At 35.8% G+C, this 19,781-nt stretch overlaps 1 protein-coding gene across 1 annotated transcript in view; it reads right to left on the bottom strand.

Moving 5' to 3' along the window:
* Positions 1–19,781, bottom strand: part of PTPRD (protein tyrosine phosphatase receptor type D) — a 282,311-nt gene that overhangs the window by 48,667 nt on the left and 213,863 nt on the right. The window contains exons 21-22 of the mRNA XM_015828512.1: positions 18,948–19,071; positions 4,696–4,871 (exon numbers count right to left, since the gene is read on the bottom strand). Of these exons, the coding sequence (XP_015683998.1) occupies positions 4,696–4,871; positions 18,948–19,071 (300 nt within the window). The remainder of the gene's footprint in view (positions 1–4,695; positions 4,872–18,947; positions 19,072–19,781) is intronic.

The following is a 19,781-nucleotide window of genomic DNA, read 5'->3' on the forward strand; positions in this document are numbered from 1 at the left end:
ATACATGGACTTGTTATAAAAGAGCTGCACCTTTAAGAACATGAATGTGATGTAAAGATCTGTCTGTTACAACATAGCATAAATTGCTAGAAATCATCCATCTAATAGAAGTCTAGTTTTCAAAGAATTCTTGTGGCCAAGACTACAAGTAAAAAAAAATAATCATGTAAATTGTGTGTTTTTTTCTACCCAGCATAGAACTCCTCATACTTATTTTTATCAATCAGAAGGTAACCAGGAAGAACAAATTCAATTCTCTTTGGATAGTGAAGATTTTGTGTACATGTTGTACTGTAGTTTTGTAAATGCTTTGATGGACAAAAATCTGATTACATATTTTGGGATTTTATTATGATACAATTTTACCTTGAATCAACATAGTACAGCACAAATAATTTCACCATATAGCTACTAGATTTGTATATATGTGGGTTGTGATCTGAAAATAGACTAGATCTACAAAAGGATAAACACAATAACTTGCCATACTAAAGTCAAATCAAATCCAAATAGTAAGGATTCAAAAAATTATGAAACCAATTTCATGGCAAAAAATGGATTTTGTCTTTTTCTCTGTGTCCTTTTGAGGCCAAATACAAATATATAGAAATATTGACAGATGAAGTGAAAGCACGATTGGGAAAGAGCATTGTCCAATGAAAGGTTCAAACAGATAAACATAATTCTTCCTTTGCACTAGGTAAAAATTAAATATTATTCTATTCTCTATGAGATGGAGGGAGTAGGATCTTGTTGCCAGTATTGATAAAGCTAAAAAGAAAACCATACAGCCAAGCTCTTTGTCTATCAGGCATCACTCTTAGGAACAGAGATCATTAGCACTATGTGGACTCTTGGTAGGAAGATGTCTGGAAGGAGTAGAATGACAATTTCTTTTTTCTTTTTCATATCACTCTCATAAGAATATTACTTTGGCAAAGCAGTATTAATGAAAGAGATATGAACGGCCCGGAATGGGAATAGGAATGACACATTCTTGCTTATGAACACAAAAGGTATGTAGCCATCTCTGGATCCAATATCAATCTCTATTTTTATCCTCTACTATGTAATATATGGACAACATATAGACCCAGTGGTTAGTGCTCAAGACCAATTTCTGTTACTGAAAACTATACAGGTATATAATGGTTCCAAATCACCAAGGGATTGTGTATCTAATTTAATGTCTATAGTGACTTTCCATACATATGGAGTAAAAGAAGTTAGGATCTCTCAGGATAGAGAAAGGGCATGAGTTTGGTTTCCAACTTCAATAAATGGCAAATTAAGTACACGTTCTGGTGGGGAAGGTAACAGCATTCCGTGTACATCAGCGAACAGTGATGCTGACCACACGATCATGGAAGCATCTTCGGACAATTCTGGCTCCCTCAGCTAGGAAACAGTGATGAGCACCGCCCCCCCCCCCAGAGTCGGGCATACCTCAACAGAGGAAATAATTACGTTTCTCCCCCCCCCCCGGCTCTTGGCATGCACTAAAAAAGTGTATTATAGGCAGCAGCTTATCAAGTCTGAGATTTATGCTCAGAAATCTTTTATAGACATATTATCTCCACAACTAGTTTTAAGCTCAGCTTTGTTGGTATAAGGACAATTGTATTAATTACCATGAAGGAGGGGGAAAAAGAGAAAGAACTAGAGTCTTTCATCCTGGTAGAAGAGACTTGCTTATTTACCATAATATCTCTTTCACAGATAAGTGAAAGTAGGTAGCCACTATATTACTGCAGAATAACATCTTAGCTTTAACATGGAAACAATCTAAGATGAGAGTGAGTACACAAGGTAAAGTAAATTAACCAACGATTGTAACACTACACATGGAGACTTTGCAGAAAAGCACATTACCAAGAGTCACAAATATTAATGCTTCAAATCAGTTGATGTATTCATGCCCTGTGACAGTTGGCTGCTCTTAATACTCTCTAAATTCTTCCTTTAATATTTTGCTTTCATTTTATACAAAAAAAGTCATGCAACTAACAAATATGTTATCAATATTCCTCCATGCATGGTTGTGTGCATAATCTTTTTTTTTTTTTTTGCTATAAATTATGCATATGTTATCAAAGTAATGGACTGATTTTTCTCTCTAAGGTCTGGATTAGGTCAGGTAAGATTTGGGAGATGACATTTAAATTGAAAACAATAAAGTGAGAAGGGTTATAAATACTTGCCCTGTAGCTTCCCCACAGGCAAATAAATGAATAACTAATTCACTGTAACAACCTCATTGAATGTTCTCAGCTGTTGAATATTTAAGTTCTCAAAGCTGGAGGTAGTCAGACTTCTAACACATGCTAATGAGCCAGCTAAGTTCATTTCTGCTGATGCCTCAACCCTTCCCCTCCCCCCACAAGGAAAAAAAGATCCCTTTATCTATGCAGTACAGGTTAGAAAAGCTGAAGCAAAGCTGCAGGACTGAGCAACAGGAAAGCAAATAAACAAAAAATGTAATGGAACACAGAAAGATGAAGTCCCACAGCAGACGGCTTTTGCTTTCAAGATCAAGTAATTATCAAATCTGCCAGTGGAGGAAAAAGCTTTTCTCTTTTGCGTCTATTTCCCAAGCTGGATAGAATACCAAACGGATGAATAGCAGACCTTCTGAAATGTCATTCCTATTTTAATAGTAATTTAGGCTTTGATCCAATGGAATCCTTCCATTACGAAGATAATGGCTGTCCAAGCTTATCACATTACTGACTAGAAGCTCCTAAGACATTCCCCAAATCTGCTGTGAAAGGTTATGGTACTATCTGCAGGACTGTGGAGTGAGCAGAAGTTGACCTGCACTAGCATAATGTTAATTTAGCTCACACAGTTCATTTTCACTCTTTGTAATATCCCCAAAAATTATACATGTTAAAAATGTTCATTATCTAGTTCTCCTACGTAGCTGGAGCCAACTAGATTGGCATATCTCAGTAATTCGGTTAAAATATGATTCCCAACAAACAAGATGTTTACTGAACATTGTGAAAAATAAATCAGTTGCAAACAGTAAAACTCAGAGCACCAAAATGTTTAAGAGTGTTTACCCGGCTTATAAAATAGAGAAACCTCTATATACTGTACAAGTGAAGGAACAACAACTTGTTTGGGCTAAGATCACCTGTTTTAAAACAATCTGTTTTCCTTGCTAAAGTAAGCAATGCAGTTACAAAAGGAAATAGTAGCAGCATTTATTTAGATTTGTTTGAAATTCTTGAAAAGCTCGGAGTTTTTCAAGGACACTTCTGTAATTTTCAGGGAAAGCTAGACTGTTACCAAGGCTCCCATCAACTTCAGCTAGAAAAATAGCTATGCCTGCACTTCGTCAGCTAGTATTGTATGTAGCCTGTTGACAATAGCCTGTCAGACTCTTTGCACTTCAGATTATGATGAAAACAAAAATAAAAAAGTTGAAAATGCAGAATCAAGAAGTGGTTTGAGTACATCTTTCAGAGAATGGTCTCAAAGTACTCTGCAGTAATGTGATACACTATGCTTGTTCTTATATTGAATACAGGGATTTTTTCCCCTGTATAAAAGTTATATTTATTCCTGGAAATGAGAATAAGAAACAAAATTATATTTGCCTAGCTAAAACCAAATTCCTGTGCTGGAGCAAATAAAGCCTGTTGCACCAAAATAGAATAAGATTGCTAAAAAAAAATCCATCCTACAATGGAATTTACATTACTAATAGATATTTGAGAGTTACAATATTAATTCAATTTGGACATGTATGTATATAGTACTTAACAACTTCATAATAATGTGTCTATATAGGCTGCCAAATTATTCCCATAAAATATATAGTAATATACAAAGAATAAAAATGTAGAACACATTATTAACACAGTTTTTTGATAGAAGCATTAACCATTCCATGATTATGATATTACATATGTATGCATGTATGTATTAAATTTGTTGGCTGCCCGTCTTACCACAGGGCAACTCTGGATGGCCAATAAATGTATTTATTTATTAATTTTCTTATGCCACCCACCTCTTCTGTAAGGTGACTCTGGGTGGTTATTTATGATATAAATAACTAGGTAGCTCCATTCACTTTTCATACTGTTTCCCTGCATGTCTCTTTATGACTGGTAAACCACCAATGTGATAAGGCTAGGAGCACTTTCAATATCAATAAAACTTATAGTTTTCCTTGTTGAAAATTGGAATGGACTGTAGATTTAGATTTATTAGAATAAATTTATTAAAATATACGTAGACTGCATTTAAAAATCTGTGTTATTGCATTTTCTATAGGAACTGATTTATCACGGACAAAAGAGCTCTAAGACTTCAAAGATGCTTCATTTTGTTTTCCTCTCCTACACAAAACCTCAATAAAAATCAGTTCTCTTGTGTCTCAAAGTTTCCATTTGTGCCTTGAGAACAAAGGTGAGGCATTAAAACAAATGGGAACAGTGTTTGTAGGTTGAATGAAAAAAAAAATATTTAGAACATTTTATAGTGTTGTCAACTTGAAAATTGCTGAATCAATCAAAACTACAATTGGAAGATTTTATAGATTAGGGCTGTCCAACCTTAGCAATTGTTAATATTGTGCACTTCAATTTCCAGAATTCCCCAGCCGGTCATATCTGTGAGAGACACTTTTTTAAATAAAAGAAAACTTACTGAATTATATCAACCATAAAGAAGAAGTTTTACCCTAGATCTTTCCTCTAATTTGGTCATCATGACAACAGTTGCACTCCTTTGTTCCCACATCATTCTCCAGAAATCTCCAAAGGTCTCAGGAAGAGCTCCTTGGGTTGCAATGTAAGCGTTCTGCTTTCTGTAACCATCTATATAGTTAGCATTTATATAATCACTGCCAGGTATGCCTAAAAAAGGGAAGAAAAAAGACATGATTATTGAATTCAACTATGAATAGAAATTTTTATTTTTATGCTAGAATGAGGTATAACTAGGGATTCCAGGAATGCTAATATATTGTTGCAGAGTATATAATAAAATCACGAAACCCTGTACAAATTTATCTCTGCCCAACAAAATTAAGTTGAGGTTATTTTGAGTTTCTTTCCTACTCTTGAATTTAATCTTTATGCTATGTAATCACTTCTCCAGAATCCCCCTTCCATATCTTCCCTAATGTCATCTATAAATTCCTTTATAAGCATAATTTGGTGCCTAAAGAATTGTAGTTCTGAAATCAGAGCTGAAGACACTTCTTGGATGAGAAGCAAAATGTCTTCAAGAAAAAACAAAGAAAGTCCAGTTGCCTTTTGGAAAAAGTACCTTTGGAACATCCATGAACTGGATAACTGAGAATCTCTACAGACATTTTGATTCAAAGAACTATAAAAAAATTGGGAAATTTCTTTTGGCTCAAACATGATACTCTTTCTAACCAGTGTCTTTTTCTTGTATGACAGGGGTACATACTATAGTTTCAGGACTGCATGAAAGTGTGATTCTGGTGAACTCTAAAAGTTGCTACCAAAAAGACAACTGTTAATGTAACAAAAAAATAAATGATTAATTTACTGACTCTAATCTTGCACTGTTTTGTGGGATTTAGTATGTATGCAATGCAAAGACCAAATGTGACTTTTAGTTGTAACTTTGAATAGTCACTAAATGAACTGTTGTAAGGAAGAACTACCTGTATTTGAGAGTTTTAAAGTTAGATGTTTTACATTAATTGCATATTTTAATGAGTTTGTTGTAACTTGTATTGAGTACATTAGTTAATTTGAGATTGCAGCTGAAGGGAAGATATATTACTTTTCTCAGACACTTACAAACCTAATGATAGGATTTAATTGTTTAAATGGTGAAGAATGTCCCCTCCCAAATCCAAAAAACGTTGAATTTTCTTTATCAATCCTCTATATTGCGGCCACTTTTAGACAATGCTGGTGCAATAAATAAGCTTGTCAAAATAAATAAAAAATCTGAAAGTCAGAAAGGAAAAAAAAAACTTCTAATAAACTCATTAAAATATTTTTCATATATATCCCTAATTCTAATTTTACACTAAAATATCTCTGAAATAGAATGCTGACCTCTTCAGATCCTATTAAATTTCAACAAACTTTGGACAGAATTTTTGAATTATATGGATTATTTATGAAATTTGCTTTGACCTGCAGTATCATCGTTGGTGCCACTGAATATTGATAAAGATTTTAAAAAACTATATAAGAAGAAACAAGTTGCAGCCAGAATTTTGAGTTTTCAATGCTAAGGAGGAAATGATAATATTTCTATAGATCATACATTATTTCTGTTTTTTGTGTGAAAGAGGGAAGAAAAAAAAGGAAAGAAAATGATCATAAATACCAAATATAAATGAAAGGAACTGTACTTTAATTAATATCTCAGATTATTTCTCATTTTAGCCTTCTTTCCTAGCATATCTGTATGTACCTTACATTTAGAGATTTTAGTTTTAGTAGGCTGTAACTTTTAGTTTTAATAAGTATCTAAGTAATAATATCTTAGATACTAAATTACATTACCTATTGCTATAATATATAAGGATAGCAAACTCTCAGCTAAAGTTTAATTCAAGACATAATCCCATTGCAGTTGGTGAAAATATAGTTCCATATACAGTACATGTGTGCAAAAGATTGTCATTCTATTTTGTAAGAGCTACCATTGGATGTGTACGTAAGACAAAGTATTTTGAAAAGTAAACATCAGCAGAAAAACTCTTAAATTATAAATGGAGACATGTTGAAGGTTCTGTATTTCTGATTAGGGTCTGATAGTCCTTGGGTATGCAGTGATGTAGCCCAAGTAATCTGTAGACTGTAGAACAAGAGTGCTGCCAGAGTCATGGGAATTGCTACCAGCCATTTCTGCAAGTGTTTGGTACATATAGTAGCACAGATAAGGAAATTCTAAATACAGAGCAAAGTTTTTTGGGTAATAGCTCCCAGTTGATATACACTGAATACATTGTTTTATACTGGCCAGATTATTTAGAATGCAGCCATGTACATATTATGCAGGATAAATCTTATTGATTTAATTGAAATAATTAGACCAATAGGTACCGTGTTTTTCCGAAAATAAGATCGAGTCTTATATATATTTTTGGGGTCCAAAAGACCCATTAAGACTTATTTGGGGGGATGTCTTATTTTTCCATGTATAGCAGGTGGTGTGCATGCGGGGGGCGAAGGTATCCAGCAGCAGCCACAGCCCACCAGCACCTTGGCCGGTGCTCTCTGGGGCTACCAAGCCTACGCAGTGCCGGTGAGTGGGAATGCTGCTACCACTAGGCTGGCCCCCGCTGGATGCGCCAAACAGTGGCTCACCCACTCTGTCCCACTGTATAGTTGCTCGAGGCCACAACAGGGCAGGAGGCCATGCAAGGCACTGGTGCTTCTGCCATGAGGTGAGGCAAGGCAGGTGGCAGAGCTGCCCACATGCCCCACATCCATGCACCTCAGGACCCCCAAAGCCAGGCCATCCACGCCCCGCTACCTAACTTGCCTCATCTTGTGGCATGGGAGGCAGGCCACCCTGGCTGCCCCCGCATGACACCTGGCTGCAATCCCCTCCTGCCCAGTTCTTTTCTCTCTGGGGGTCAAGCAGAGCCGCCCAAGGTGGACCCTGTAGGTGGGGGGTCCTCTCCCATACAGCTTTGCTCCTGTGCTTGAGTGGCACCTACTGGTGCCCAGTGCTGCCCTTGCTGGGTCTCTGGTGGAGCCGGAATGCTGCTGCGTTTCAGCAGATGCTGGCCTTGCCCTCTGGCAGGCCTAGACAGCTGCTGGAGAGAGGCAGGCACATTTCAGTGCCTGGAGCCCTTGAGGGGTTTTCCTTTCATGAGGTGAGGTGAGGTAGGTGGCAGGGGTGGAACTGCCCTATGTGCCCCACATTCACACACCTCAGGACCCCTGAAGCCAGGCCACCCACACCCACCACCTACTCTGCCTCACCTTGTGGCAGTGGTACCGGTGCATTGTGTGGCCTCTTGCCCTGTTGTGGCCATGAGCAGCCAGACTGTGGGACAGAGTGGGTGGCCAGCCGTGCAGGTGCCTGCTGGACAGGGCTGTTGCTACTGCTACCACCGTAAGGTGGGGCAGGTGGTGGGGCATGAGTGACCTGGCTTCAGGGGCCCTGAGGTACATGGATGCGGGGCATGTGGGGCAGCTCCACCCTCTCACCTGCACCTCACCTCGTAGTGGTGCCACACGCCCTGCTGCCCCGTTGAGGCCGTGAAGAACCAGACAGTGGAAAGGAGTGGGCGGGCTCTTAACTAGTGCTTATTTTTGAGGTAGGGCTTATATTAGGCCCACACGTAAAAATAATGCTAGGGATTATTTTCTGGTTAGGTCTTATTTTCGGGGAAACATGGTATTAGATTGCTGTTTGATTACAACATTTTGATTTATTGAGGAATTGAAGATAAAGGATCATAGGAACTCTTCAAGCACATTAGGGCTCTATTCAATGCAATTGAACAGAAGATGGAGGATTACTGTTTTTACTCTTTTTATATTGGGTTTTTTAATGTTTGTAAGCAGCCTGGAATTATTGAAAGTATGCGGGCAGCCATATAAGTTCTCTAAAGAAATTCATAAATACATTTATTGTACTCAATCTATAACATATTTCAATAATATTGCAGTTAAAAGTTTGTAATTGAACTAATAAACAATTAAAAAGACTTATTGCATTTTCTGCATGTTATTTACAGTATTTTGAAAATCCATATAAAACATATTAATTCTTTTGCATGTTTCTTGTAATAAACAAATTTTATATGTGATATCTTAGCATATTTGTTTTCCTTGGCATGATATATTTTTATATTATGTGACAAATGCAGCACAGATATTATAAAAAATAATAAGTAATATGTATAATATTAATAATTATTAATTCAAGTAATATCTCTGAAGTATATGCATTGTTACTTTTTAGAAAATAATTTTATTTTATTAATTTATAGTTAAAGGCCAAATTATATCATGACAAAATGAGAAGTGCAGATATAGATTATCAAATCTATTTGGAAATATCAATTTTGGAGAATTTGCATTAAACAATAAACAAGAATGAACCTCCACTATCGCTATCCTTTACTTCAAGCAACCTAATTAAAAAGTGTACACTAAGCCTTTCAAAGCCATAATTTTCAACAAAACAGATTTTGGGATTTACCAAGTTTCTGGAGTGATAAAAAGCTTTTCAGGAATTTCCTGAATGTGGAAATACGATTTAATGATTCAGAAAATAACACAAACCTTCCATCTATCAAAAACAGATCAAAAGAAGAATGAGATGAACAAGAGAAATATATATCTAGTGTGCATTATAATTGGAAGATATGGATTTATAAGAGAAACATTTTTTCTAGATAACCTGGGGGTACATTTACAAATGTCTGGTATTGTTCTGTGATGCATCCTTTACTTCAAAATAAAATACATAAATATAAATCACTAAACAATGTACACATGGAATAACAAAAATCCTTCCCTGCATTAGCAAGATGATTAGACAGCTGGCATCTAGCCATAACAACTCACATATTAACATCATTCAGCAAAGAAGAACATACTGCCAATGCTTATTATAAGATGCTCCTAATATTCTTTGAACCCACTGCTACTGGTATGCAACCGTGATTCATTTTTATATTTTGAATTCATTGTGCTTCTCTTTAGTTACAATAAAAAAGTGAAAAAAGAAAAAAAGCCCAAACAATTATATTAAATTTAGTAAATGATTTAGCCCAGTAACAATAAGAGGATTTTTTTTTAAAAAAAAGTAAGTACAATTGAGAAATGGGTGATTTAATCAGTTATAGAGTTTTTGTATAATGTAGATTATTATACTTAAGCTGAAAGGCTGAACTTTTATTTTTGGTTATTTTGTTGTATTGTTTTTGTGTTTTTAACTGTACACCACCCAGAATCACATATGTTTGATGGGCAACTATATGAATTTACTAAAGAAAGAAAGAAAAGGATGAAATTAAATATGATTGTTTCTTTGCTGGGAAATATTGCATTACATTAGGAAACCCAATTTGAGGGTACAGAAAGCCATGTTGATGCTATTTATTTGTACAAGAGTTGGTAGGTATATTTCATCACAAGCATAACAATAATGCAGATATAGTAATCAGATATCAATAATTTTAATTTACAGGGTTATTTGCTGTTATTTTAAAAGAATGCAGTTGAAAAACATTTCATGGGGGAAAGTTTTTCTTAAGTTAAGGATTGTGAGAATCTAGCAGAGGCTATACATTACTCCTGAGTTTCTTTTATGAACAATTTATGTGCCAAAATGAAATGTCTGAAATCTGGCTGTGAGTTGGTTTAACAAATAAACATCTAGTGATAAAAGAGAATATCACTGCTAAGATCCATCTCATTTTGCTCTTCATAGTGGAATGAAAGTAAAATATTAATTAGAACATAGTGTCTGGGCAATTTTTTTTTTATCAGAGGAGGGCCACATAAAGAGACGATGTCTAAGGAAGAACGCAATGGCAACCCACTTTCTAAATTATTAACGTATCCACATAGTCGCCAGAAATGAAGAAATATATAGTCTCATGCCTGAGCAGGGGGGTTGTACTGGAAGAACTACAAGGTTCCTTCCAACTGTGTTATTCTGTATCATATTTTCCAAATTTGTTTAATCCTCAGATTTTGAGTTTTGACTCACATATATTTAGAAACAAATATATAAACATACATACTTCATGGAACATGAGAATCTGTGCAAAAAATAGCATTGGTTAGATCAGGGGTCCCCAACCCCTGGTCTGTGGACTGGCACCGGGCCGTGGCATGCCAGAAACCGGTCCACGCAAACAAGCAAAATACATGAAACCATGCCCCCTCCAGTCCACAGGAAAACCTCTCTCCAGGAATCGGTTCCTGGTGCTCAGAAGGTTGGGGGCCTCTGGGTTAGACAAGCTGGCCACCATGGCATGAGCCTGTAATCCCAGCTACTCTGTAGGCTAAGGCTGGCATGTCACTTGTGCTCAGAGGCTCTGGCCTGCAATGGACTATGTGGATTGGATGCCTGCATTAAGTTTGGCATCAATATTGTGATCCGCAGGGAGCTGAGGGACACTAAGTTGTCTAAGGAGAGGTAAACTGACCCAGGTTAAAGACGGAGCAGGTCAAAACTCCTGTGCCGATCAGATACTAGTGAACTTTCCTGCTGTTGATATGATTTACATCCAGACATTCTTCATGTATAGTACTAAACACAAAAGAGGTTGAATCTGTACAAATGTAAGTAAAAGGGAGCGGTGTGGTGGGGATAGCACAGGCCTCAGTATTCCATTTATTTTATTCAGTGAACAAAGTTGTCAAATAGCTTTAATTAGACTTCACACTTTATTTGCAGAGTGAAATTGCATCATGGAATTGTTTCAAGTCTTGACAAAGGCTAAGTATTGCACAATCTTCACATTTAAGACAAATTAAACCATAAACCTTTGTTTTAGAGATGTTTTCCTAAGAAATGTGCCACTTAAGGGAATTTTTAAAAGAGAGTTAAAACTAATAGGATTAAGCTTCATAGCACTTGTAAATAATTATCTTCAGAAAATAGATGAATTCACAAAAGGGAGGAAAATGTACTATTGATGATGAGTGTATATGGGTGTGTGTGCGTTCACATTTAGTTTCACTTGCAGAAAATTAAATTAGATGTACATAAAATGTTTTTCATGGTGAGATTAGCCTGTAACAAGGTCCATATTTGTAAGCAGATTAGTATAGTTAATAGTCAGCACACATACACAAAGGGAATAAAACTCATTAGAAAAAAACAATAGTGAGAACAAACTATTTAAATAATGAACAGTTATGGAATTTCAAAATGGCTTGCACAAAAGGCCAAAGAATGTATAAAACAAAGTTGAATATAAAAAATCATGAAGTATGGCAAAAAGAAAAGATAATAAATAAAGGAATTTTGTTACATTGATGACATCTAATCTTTTCTTTAAAATGGGTGTGGGAGAATATATATGGAATTAACTGATTTTATTCTTGTAATAATTTGTGAGAATGATAATGATGTGTGCAGAGGCTACAATTCTAAACTGACTTAATAGAAATAAGCATCACTAAACAGGTGCTTCTTTTTGACTTGGTAAGTACAAGAATGATAATGAATTTTCAGCTAAGCAGAGAACATCATATTATCCGTATTTCATACTAATATTCTGATGCTGATACAGAATTGGCTTTTAGAGCCAATGCTATTTCATGTTAATTCCTGCTGCGCTCTAATGAAATATTTAATGAAAAATAGTTTTTTTAAAAGACCTAAATCTACCCTTAAAAGGATAAAATTAAATATGCATTCTAGGCTAAACACATTGAAAAAAATTTATCTTTAAAATTTCTCTACCAAACTAGTCATTTCTATGGTAACACCAAACAAATGCAGCTGTGAAATGAATGTAATACAAGATAGCACGTATATTGTCATATTTGGAATGTTTACTGTTTCTCTGGAAGTTAGCAATATTGCTTGGAAAACATATTCATGGTGTTATAACTCAACTTTAAAGATAGTATTAGTATTTAAAATGTAGTATTTTAAAAATATAAAGGAGCTTTTATATATTTTTTTTACATAAAACTCTTACAAAGAACCACCCCAAAAAAATCCAAAGGAAAAAAGGAATGTATCTAACTACTTTTCAAGACATTTAATTCAAGAGTCTAAAACTGACTGCTCTCAAAATGACTGGACCAATGAGAATATGTCCGGGAAACTCAAGATGGAGCCTAATAATAATTTTGCTTCCATCAATGGTACAAGAAGGATACAATTTCTTTCTGCAATTATTTCAATATATGTATCAGAAGTTTGGTAGATCCTTGGGATGAGTGTGGTGTATATATGTGGTATTACAAAGAAAGTGAAAGTGCCTTTCCACTACTGCTCATGGGAGGAATTTCACTGGCAGAAGATAAACGTTAGAAGTTATTTTAGATGCCACAGCAGATTGATCTGAAGGAATGTAATATAGTAATGCCTCCAATGATGCAGGTTCTGAATTTGAAACAAGAATGTTTGAGATCTTGAACCTATTTAATCTGGTGTCATTGGATAACCTTAAACAAGCCAGATTCTCAAAGCTATAGTGAATTATAGTCAGCTACATCTGGAGCAAACTAAGTTGGGATGGTGTATGATAAGCTGTCTAGCATGTAAATATGATTAGGTTAAGCATATTAAACGAAATCTGGTTTCCAATTTAATACAACCGATTGTGGGATTGAGTGATTCAGAGTCACCAATTGTTGTCAAACTACATAGATTTCCAGGATAAGGTCCATGCAAAAAGCAAGTCAAATATAGCAACTTTAAAAATAAAATTAAATACTATCTAACTAATATTTAGTTAATTAGAACCCTGAATATTTTGAAAACAACTGAAGTATGAAGGAACTTAATTTTAGTTCTTTGTTAACCCTCAGACAAACTGGACTATAATTGTAACTGACCAATACATAGTGGAAAAATGAACAGATGATAAATTATTTGGAGATTCCTACATATATATTACAATATAATCAACTTTCTAGCCTGGCATCCTCCAAGTAGATGGATTTTGTGAGGAAAGGCTTATATAAACAGAATAATTATAGATGAGGTTGGGAAATTACTGATGTGACTGGGCATGTTTTCAGATTGAAAGGATTATATTGTATGATGCGAATGGAGAGGAAAGTGGATAAATCAAAGCCTGATATTATGAATCCACAAAAATGAAAAGCAATTTAGAAAGCATAATAAACTGAGTTATGTTCCTGAATATCCTAAACCGGGATACAATCTTCTATTGCAATACTTTACAGCTATTGCAGATACTCTTATCAAGGACAGGACATTCAAAAGTTGATAAGGGAAAACACCAATTAATCCAAATAAAATGATATTTGGACTTGAGAGTTCGATATGGAATAAAACTGACACTGATAAAATATCAGTTAAATGAGCATTATAGCTGAAAGAAGTATAATTACATGTATTCTTCATTTACGATTGTTTGCTTACAAACTGTTTGAAGTTAGGATGGTGCTGAAAAAAGTGCCTAATTACCTGTCCTCACACTTATGAAAGTTGCAGTGTCTCTACAGTCATGTAACCATGATTTGAGTGCCTGGCAACCTACACCTATTTATGAGAGGTGCAGCATCCTGGGATCATGTGATCACCGTTTGTGACCTTCCCAGGAAGTCTGCAACAAGCAAAATTATTGGGGAAAGTAGGACTTACTTAATGATTGTGGCAAAAAAAAAGATTATAAAACTGAGTGACTCACTGAATCACTACATCCAGTGGTAATTTAACAACTGGTTCTGTTCGTTATCATCACCGGTGCGACGCACCTCACATATTCATCATCACTGCTGCGATACGCATCACACTGTCATCATCAGTGGCACAATGCGCATTGCATTGACATCATCAGTGGCACGATGCATGTCACATTGACATCATCACAGGTACGATGTGTGTTGCATTGACGTTATCATTGGTGTGACACACCTCGCCATGGCGGCATCACCAGCACAATACGCATCGCAGATTTATGGTAACTGGTTCACCAAATTCAACAAAAAAAATAGGTATCAGTTCTGCTGAACCGGTGCAAACTGGCTGAATCCCACCACTGACTACATCCCTTAGTGATGGAAGAACCGATCCCAACTGTGGCTATCCAGTTGAGGACTACCTGTAGATCATTCCATGAGATTTTAAAAATACATTTGAAAAGCTTTGTTATCAAAATCTCTGATAGTCAACTCCACAAATGGAGTCATTTTCCTTCAAGAAGCATTTGCTTGGCTCTGTATAGCATGCTTGAAAATTGCAAAAAAATGCAAATACTGTTCTGTCCCATTTCTGCTTGTTTTAGGTAACATAAGATAAAAATGCTCTTTTTATTACTATGAAGTACACAATTATTTAAGATGAGGATGTCAGAAAGGAAATAATTAATGCTATCCAGTTGATTTGAGTGAAACCTGTCCTTACGCCCAAACATAATTTATTATCTGTTGTAAGAGTTTAACACGTACTGGCATTTAAAGAACTATTTCCTGTACAAGAATGTAATGTTGATATCCCCAAGTTCATCACCTGGTTAATTGGGTTGGCAGATTATACTTTAGAAACAAATTTCTGAGACACATTTTAATTTTTATAGTTGTCATTCATCAGCATAATCAGAAACAGAAATTAAATACTATCTTAAGGTATGCTTATTTTATTTTTTAAAAATTGCTTACAATGAAATTTAGTTCATCTTTTAGGGTATTTACTGAGAAATAAATAGCTGTACTAAAAAAAAAAGCCCTGTTTTTGTTTCAAAATTACCCAATTTCAATGTCTACTAAATAGTTTGGCATTTGACAAATAATTTTTCTTCATTTACTGGTAACTGAAAAACCTAGAGTAATGAATAATATAATAATTAATAATGAATCATATAATAATGGAAAAATTAGGATTAGGTATGTAAATAATTTCATTTGGAATTCAAATATACAATAGAATAGTATTGAATTCCCAATTACAGTAATAGAATTCCTACCTGAATAGTTACTACTTCTAAATTCACCCTAAAATGTTTTCACATTTCTAATTCTTACTCTTTCCACTCTTTTTACACTTCTTAATGAAGTTTTTAAAAAACATCGACTTGTTCAATACAAGGAATGGGCCAATAAAATGCTTTTATTAAACATCAGACTTAATTTCTACTTAAAAACCTGATACTGCTAACTATATTTTGTTAAAGGATCCAACAAGATGCAACTATGTAAATGAGTTAAATTCAGTAATTCCACAGCTTTTTAAAATTCTCATTTATTAAAGCCACTAACAGCGTTTGAAAAAAAAAAGTATACATCTATTTCATTCAACAGCAAGAAAATCCTGGTAATGTTATATATAAAAATGGAATATTAAACTTGACCAGTTTCCTTAGAAGGCTTTAAAAAGTCTGGGTGAATGAATTTGAATTTGAAGTCAGTGAACCTCACTATCTTTTTATGGCACTGAATTTCTTTTACTGCAGCAAATGCTCATAAACTAATGAGGAAGATATTTTAAACGGACCACTACATTTTGCTAAGGTTAAACTAGTTAAATTGTAACCTTTTCGGATTATATTGGTGTAGTTGTAAGCAAATTTGTACATATTAACAACTTTCGGGGCCAATCTGATTATTTTTGGGGTAAAAAAATGCTGAAAAAATATTATTTACGTCCTATGCTAAGCACATTGTTTACAAGTGTATTCTACAGTTCTTCAGCCGCAGCTCACTCGTTCTCTCTCTCTCTGTCTCTGTATGTGTGTGTGTATGTGTGTGTGTGTATACACACACATACAGACACACACACACACACATATATATATATATGCAACACTTTTCTCTGTACCACTTTTCTTTAAAAGTATGAGAAATTGCTCTTATTGAAAACAAACATCTTTGAGGAACCCTACAATAAAAGAGAAATGTAATCATATTTCATCATCACTATTTATTTATGTGCTTTCTAAATCTATCCATCAAAAGTGTCTCAAAGTGTTATACAAAGAAGGATAAAATACATTATAATAACAAGGAGGCTTATTAACTCAGAGGATTGTTATTAGGTACATTTCCTTAATAGATTGCCTTCCTCCAAACAAGATTTATTTTGTACAGAAATTTGCAATTTAAAGTGCTTGCATTTCTCTTGGAAAAAGTGCTTTGATTATAAAGAAACCTTATTTTGCAGTAAAAAGCCACTATGAAACACTGCTCTTCTTTGAATCCATAAATCAGGATAGTCACCTTGCTCTGACCCAGATGTTAAAAGGAGTTTTATTTTATTTATTTAGAAAATTTATTTGCCGCCTAGCCAGTACCCAACGACTCTGCACGACTTACAGCATAGAACAATATAGAAGAAATGACATTAAAATCGACAGTCATGGCACAGAGCAGATAAAATCATTCAAAATTAAAAAACCATTAAAACCAGATGGGAAAGACTGGAGCCGGACATACAGGGGGTGGGGAGGTGGGATTAGATTTTAATTGATCAAGCACCTCCAGTATGAAGCTCCCCTGAAATGGAGGTGGAGATATAGAGCTGAGTATCATCAGCATACTGATGATACCTCAAGCCATGGTGACAGATGATCTCACCCAGTGGTTTCATGTAGATGTTCAAGAGGAGTGGACAAAGTATTGAGCCCTGTGACATACTACAAAATAGTGCTGAAGGGCTGGGCCTCTCACTCCCTATTAACACTGATTGGGATTGGACTTGGAGAAAGAAGCTGAACCAGTGAAGAACTGTGCTGCCCAGCCCCAGCCCCCTTACCCGGCCTAAAAGATACTATGGTCTATGGCAGGGGTCCCCAACCCCCGGTCCATGGACCAGTACCGGGCCGCGGCATGCCAGCAACAAACAAGGAAAGCCCCATCCACAGGATGCAGGTAGCACACAAAACCACGCCCCCTCCGGGCCACGGAAAAAACTTTCTGCATGTAACCGGTCCCTGTTGCCCAAAAGGTTGGGGACCTCTGGTCTATGGTATCGAAAGCTGCTGAGAGATCAAGGATGCAATGATGGTTGCACTACCTTTATCCCACTCTCACCAGAGGTCATCAACAAGTGCAACCAATGCTATTTCTGTCCCATACTGTGCCTGAATCCTGACTGAAAAGAGTCCAAATGTTTCATCTAGGACAGTAGTGGCGAACCTATGGCACGGGTGCCAAAGGCGGCACTCAGAGCCCTTTCTGTGGGCATGCACACCATCACCCCAGTCCTAGGCGTTCAGCTGGATTTTATAAAACCTTTTCACTTTAGGCCTCCACTGCTGTGTACAAAAAAAAAGGTTCAATCAATCAGTCAATTTCAACTTCTTGCAGGGAAAAAAAAGATCTTGCAAAGTTGGAATTGATTGATTGAACTTTTTAGTCCCACCCAGTCTGCCGTTACCACTGCAGCCACGCCCACCCAATGGGCCACACCCAGCCAATGGGCCACACCCACCCGGCACCCAACGATGCATAAGTGGGTTTTGGGTTGCAGTTTGGGCACTCACTCTCTAAAAGGTTCGCCATCACTGATCTAGGAACTTCTGAATCTTCCAGAACTCTATCTTTTCCATAACCTTTCCTAAAAATGAAAGACTGGAAACTGGACGGAAGTTGTCCAAACGGGGGGAGGAAGAGAGATCAAGTGACCATTTTTTTCAAAGCAGGGGGCAAATCAGAACCTCCTTAAAAGGTCCCAGAAATGTCCCCTTCTGAAGTGATATATTAAACACTGCTTGAATCCACGTGCTAGTCACCATCTTGGGGTTTTCACCTACCAAGAAGGATAAACAATTAACTGGCAGGTAGTAGCACTGATAGCATTGATGACCCTCTCTACTTCATCAGGGCCAACAGGATCAAACTGTTCTCAGATAATTGGGCAAGACCCCTCCCCAAGCATCACACAAGATCTGTCTCAAACTGAGAATGACTCCAAGTAATTTTGTCTGTCAGGTGTTAAACAAATTCCTCCACACGGCCCTGAAGATGATTACATGAATCCGTCCCTCTTGGGAGGAACTGCATGACCTGGAAGAGGAAGAGACCTGGAGATGTACTGTTCATGCATAGAGCAAATTCTATTTCATAACAGTACCTGCGTGACTCAGATCCCTTCAATGCATTATTGCCTTGATTTTCTGAGTTGAAGTGCTGTCTCAAATTTGGATGGTTCAAATTTGTGATGGTTCAAACTGAAAGGACATATGAGATAGAACATAATGCCCTAATTTATATCCCAGATTTCTTTCTCCTTTTTATTTTATTTTATGACTTTTGTTTTGTACGTTATTTTATCACTGTATTTTTGTTTCTACAGTAATTTCTAAAAAAATGTCTTACCTTCTATTGCTGATAGGAGAACTCGAGAATGGTCATAAGCAATGACATTTGCATATCTGTTCTTTGGTTTATTTACTTCCAGGTTAGAGTGTTCCCATGTAAATTGTTGACCTGGGTCAATTGACTTGAAACAAAGAAATGGGAAAAAAGAAAATGTCATTAACATATTTTTTAAAAGAATGTTTCATAACAGATTTCCTTGTATTGTATAGCTTAAAAGAGCATATGAATCTAATTCCACAATAATTAGTCATTACTGACATTTAATCATTAATCTTGCACAGATTTGGGCTGATTTCATAAGAAACGAGACAGTGTAAAAGATGCTTATTTTAGAAATTTGGAGGTGTGTGTGCGTGCATTATAAAGGAAAAATGAGAAAAATAAGATATGCAGAGAATAATGAAAGTTTAGTGCTGATTTTACCATAACAAGATTTCACTTCAAGTTTTATATAACAAAAAGAAAAAAAACCCAGAAAACAGAGATAGTTCCTTCTTGCTTGTTCAAATATGCAAGAAAGAACAAATGTTTATACCACCAGAAATGCTGCTATAGAAGACATGCTGTTTTGTTAATGCTGAGGTAATTCTATTCAAAACAGCAGACTCCAGTTTAAGAAAAGTAGTTCTTCTGTAAAAACAGCTAGCATAAGAGACCTCTGGAATGCATTTGCTTAGGCAAGTAAATTTGGATGATATGTTTTCCACTGGGCTAATATAAGAATATTGAAAAGAACTTTGATATATATAAAAATGCATTGTGTTAATCTAATCCTAATCCTAATCTAATCTAATCCAATCCAACCCAACCCAATGCAACCCAACCCAAACC

Source organism: Protobothrops mucrosquamatus, unplaced genomic scaffold, assembly GCF_001527695.2.
Source record: "Protobothrops mucrosquamatus isolate PMUCROS unplaced genomic scaffold, P.Mucros_1.0 scaffold_225, whole genome shotgun sequence".
Taxonomy (NCBI): Eukaryota; Metazoa; Chordata; class Lepidosauria; order Squamata; family Viperidae; genus Protobothrops; species Protobothrops mucrosquamatus.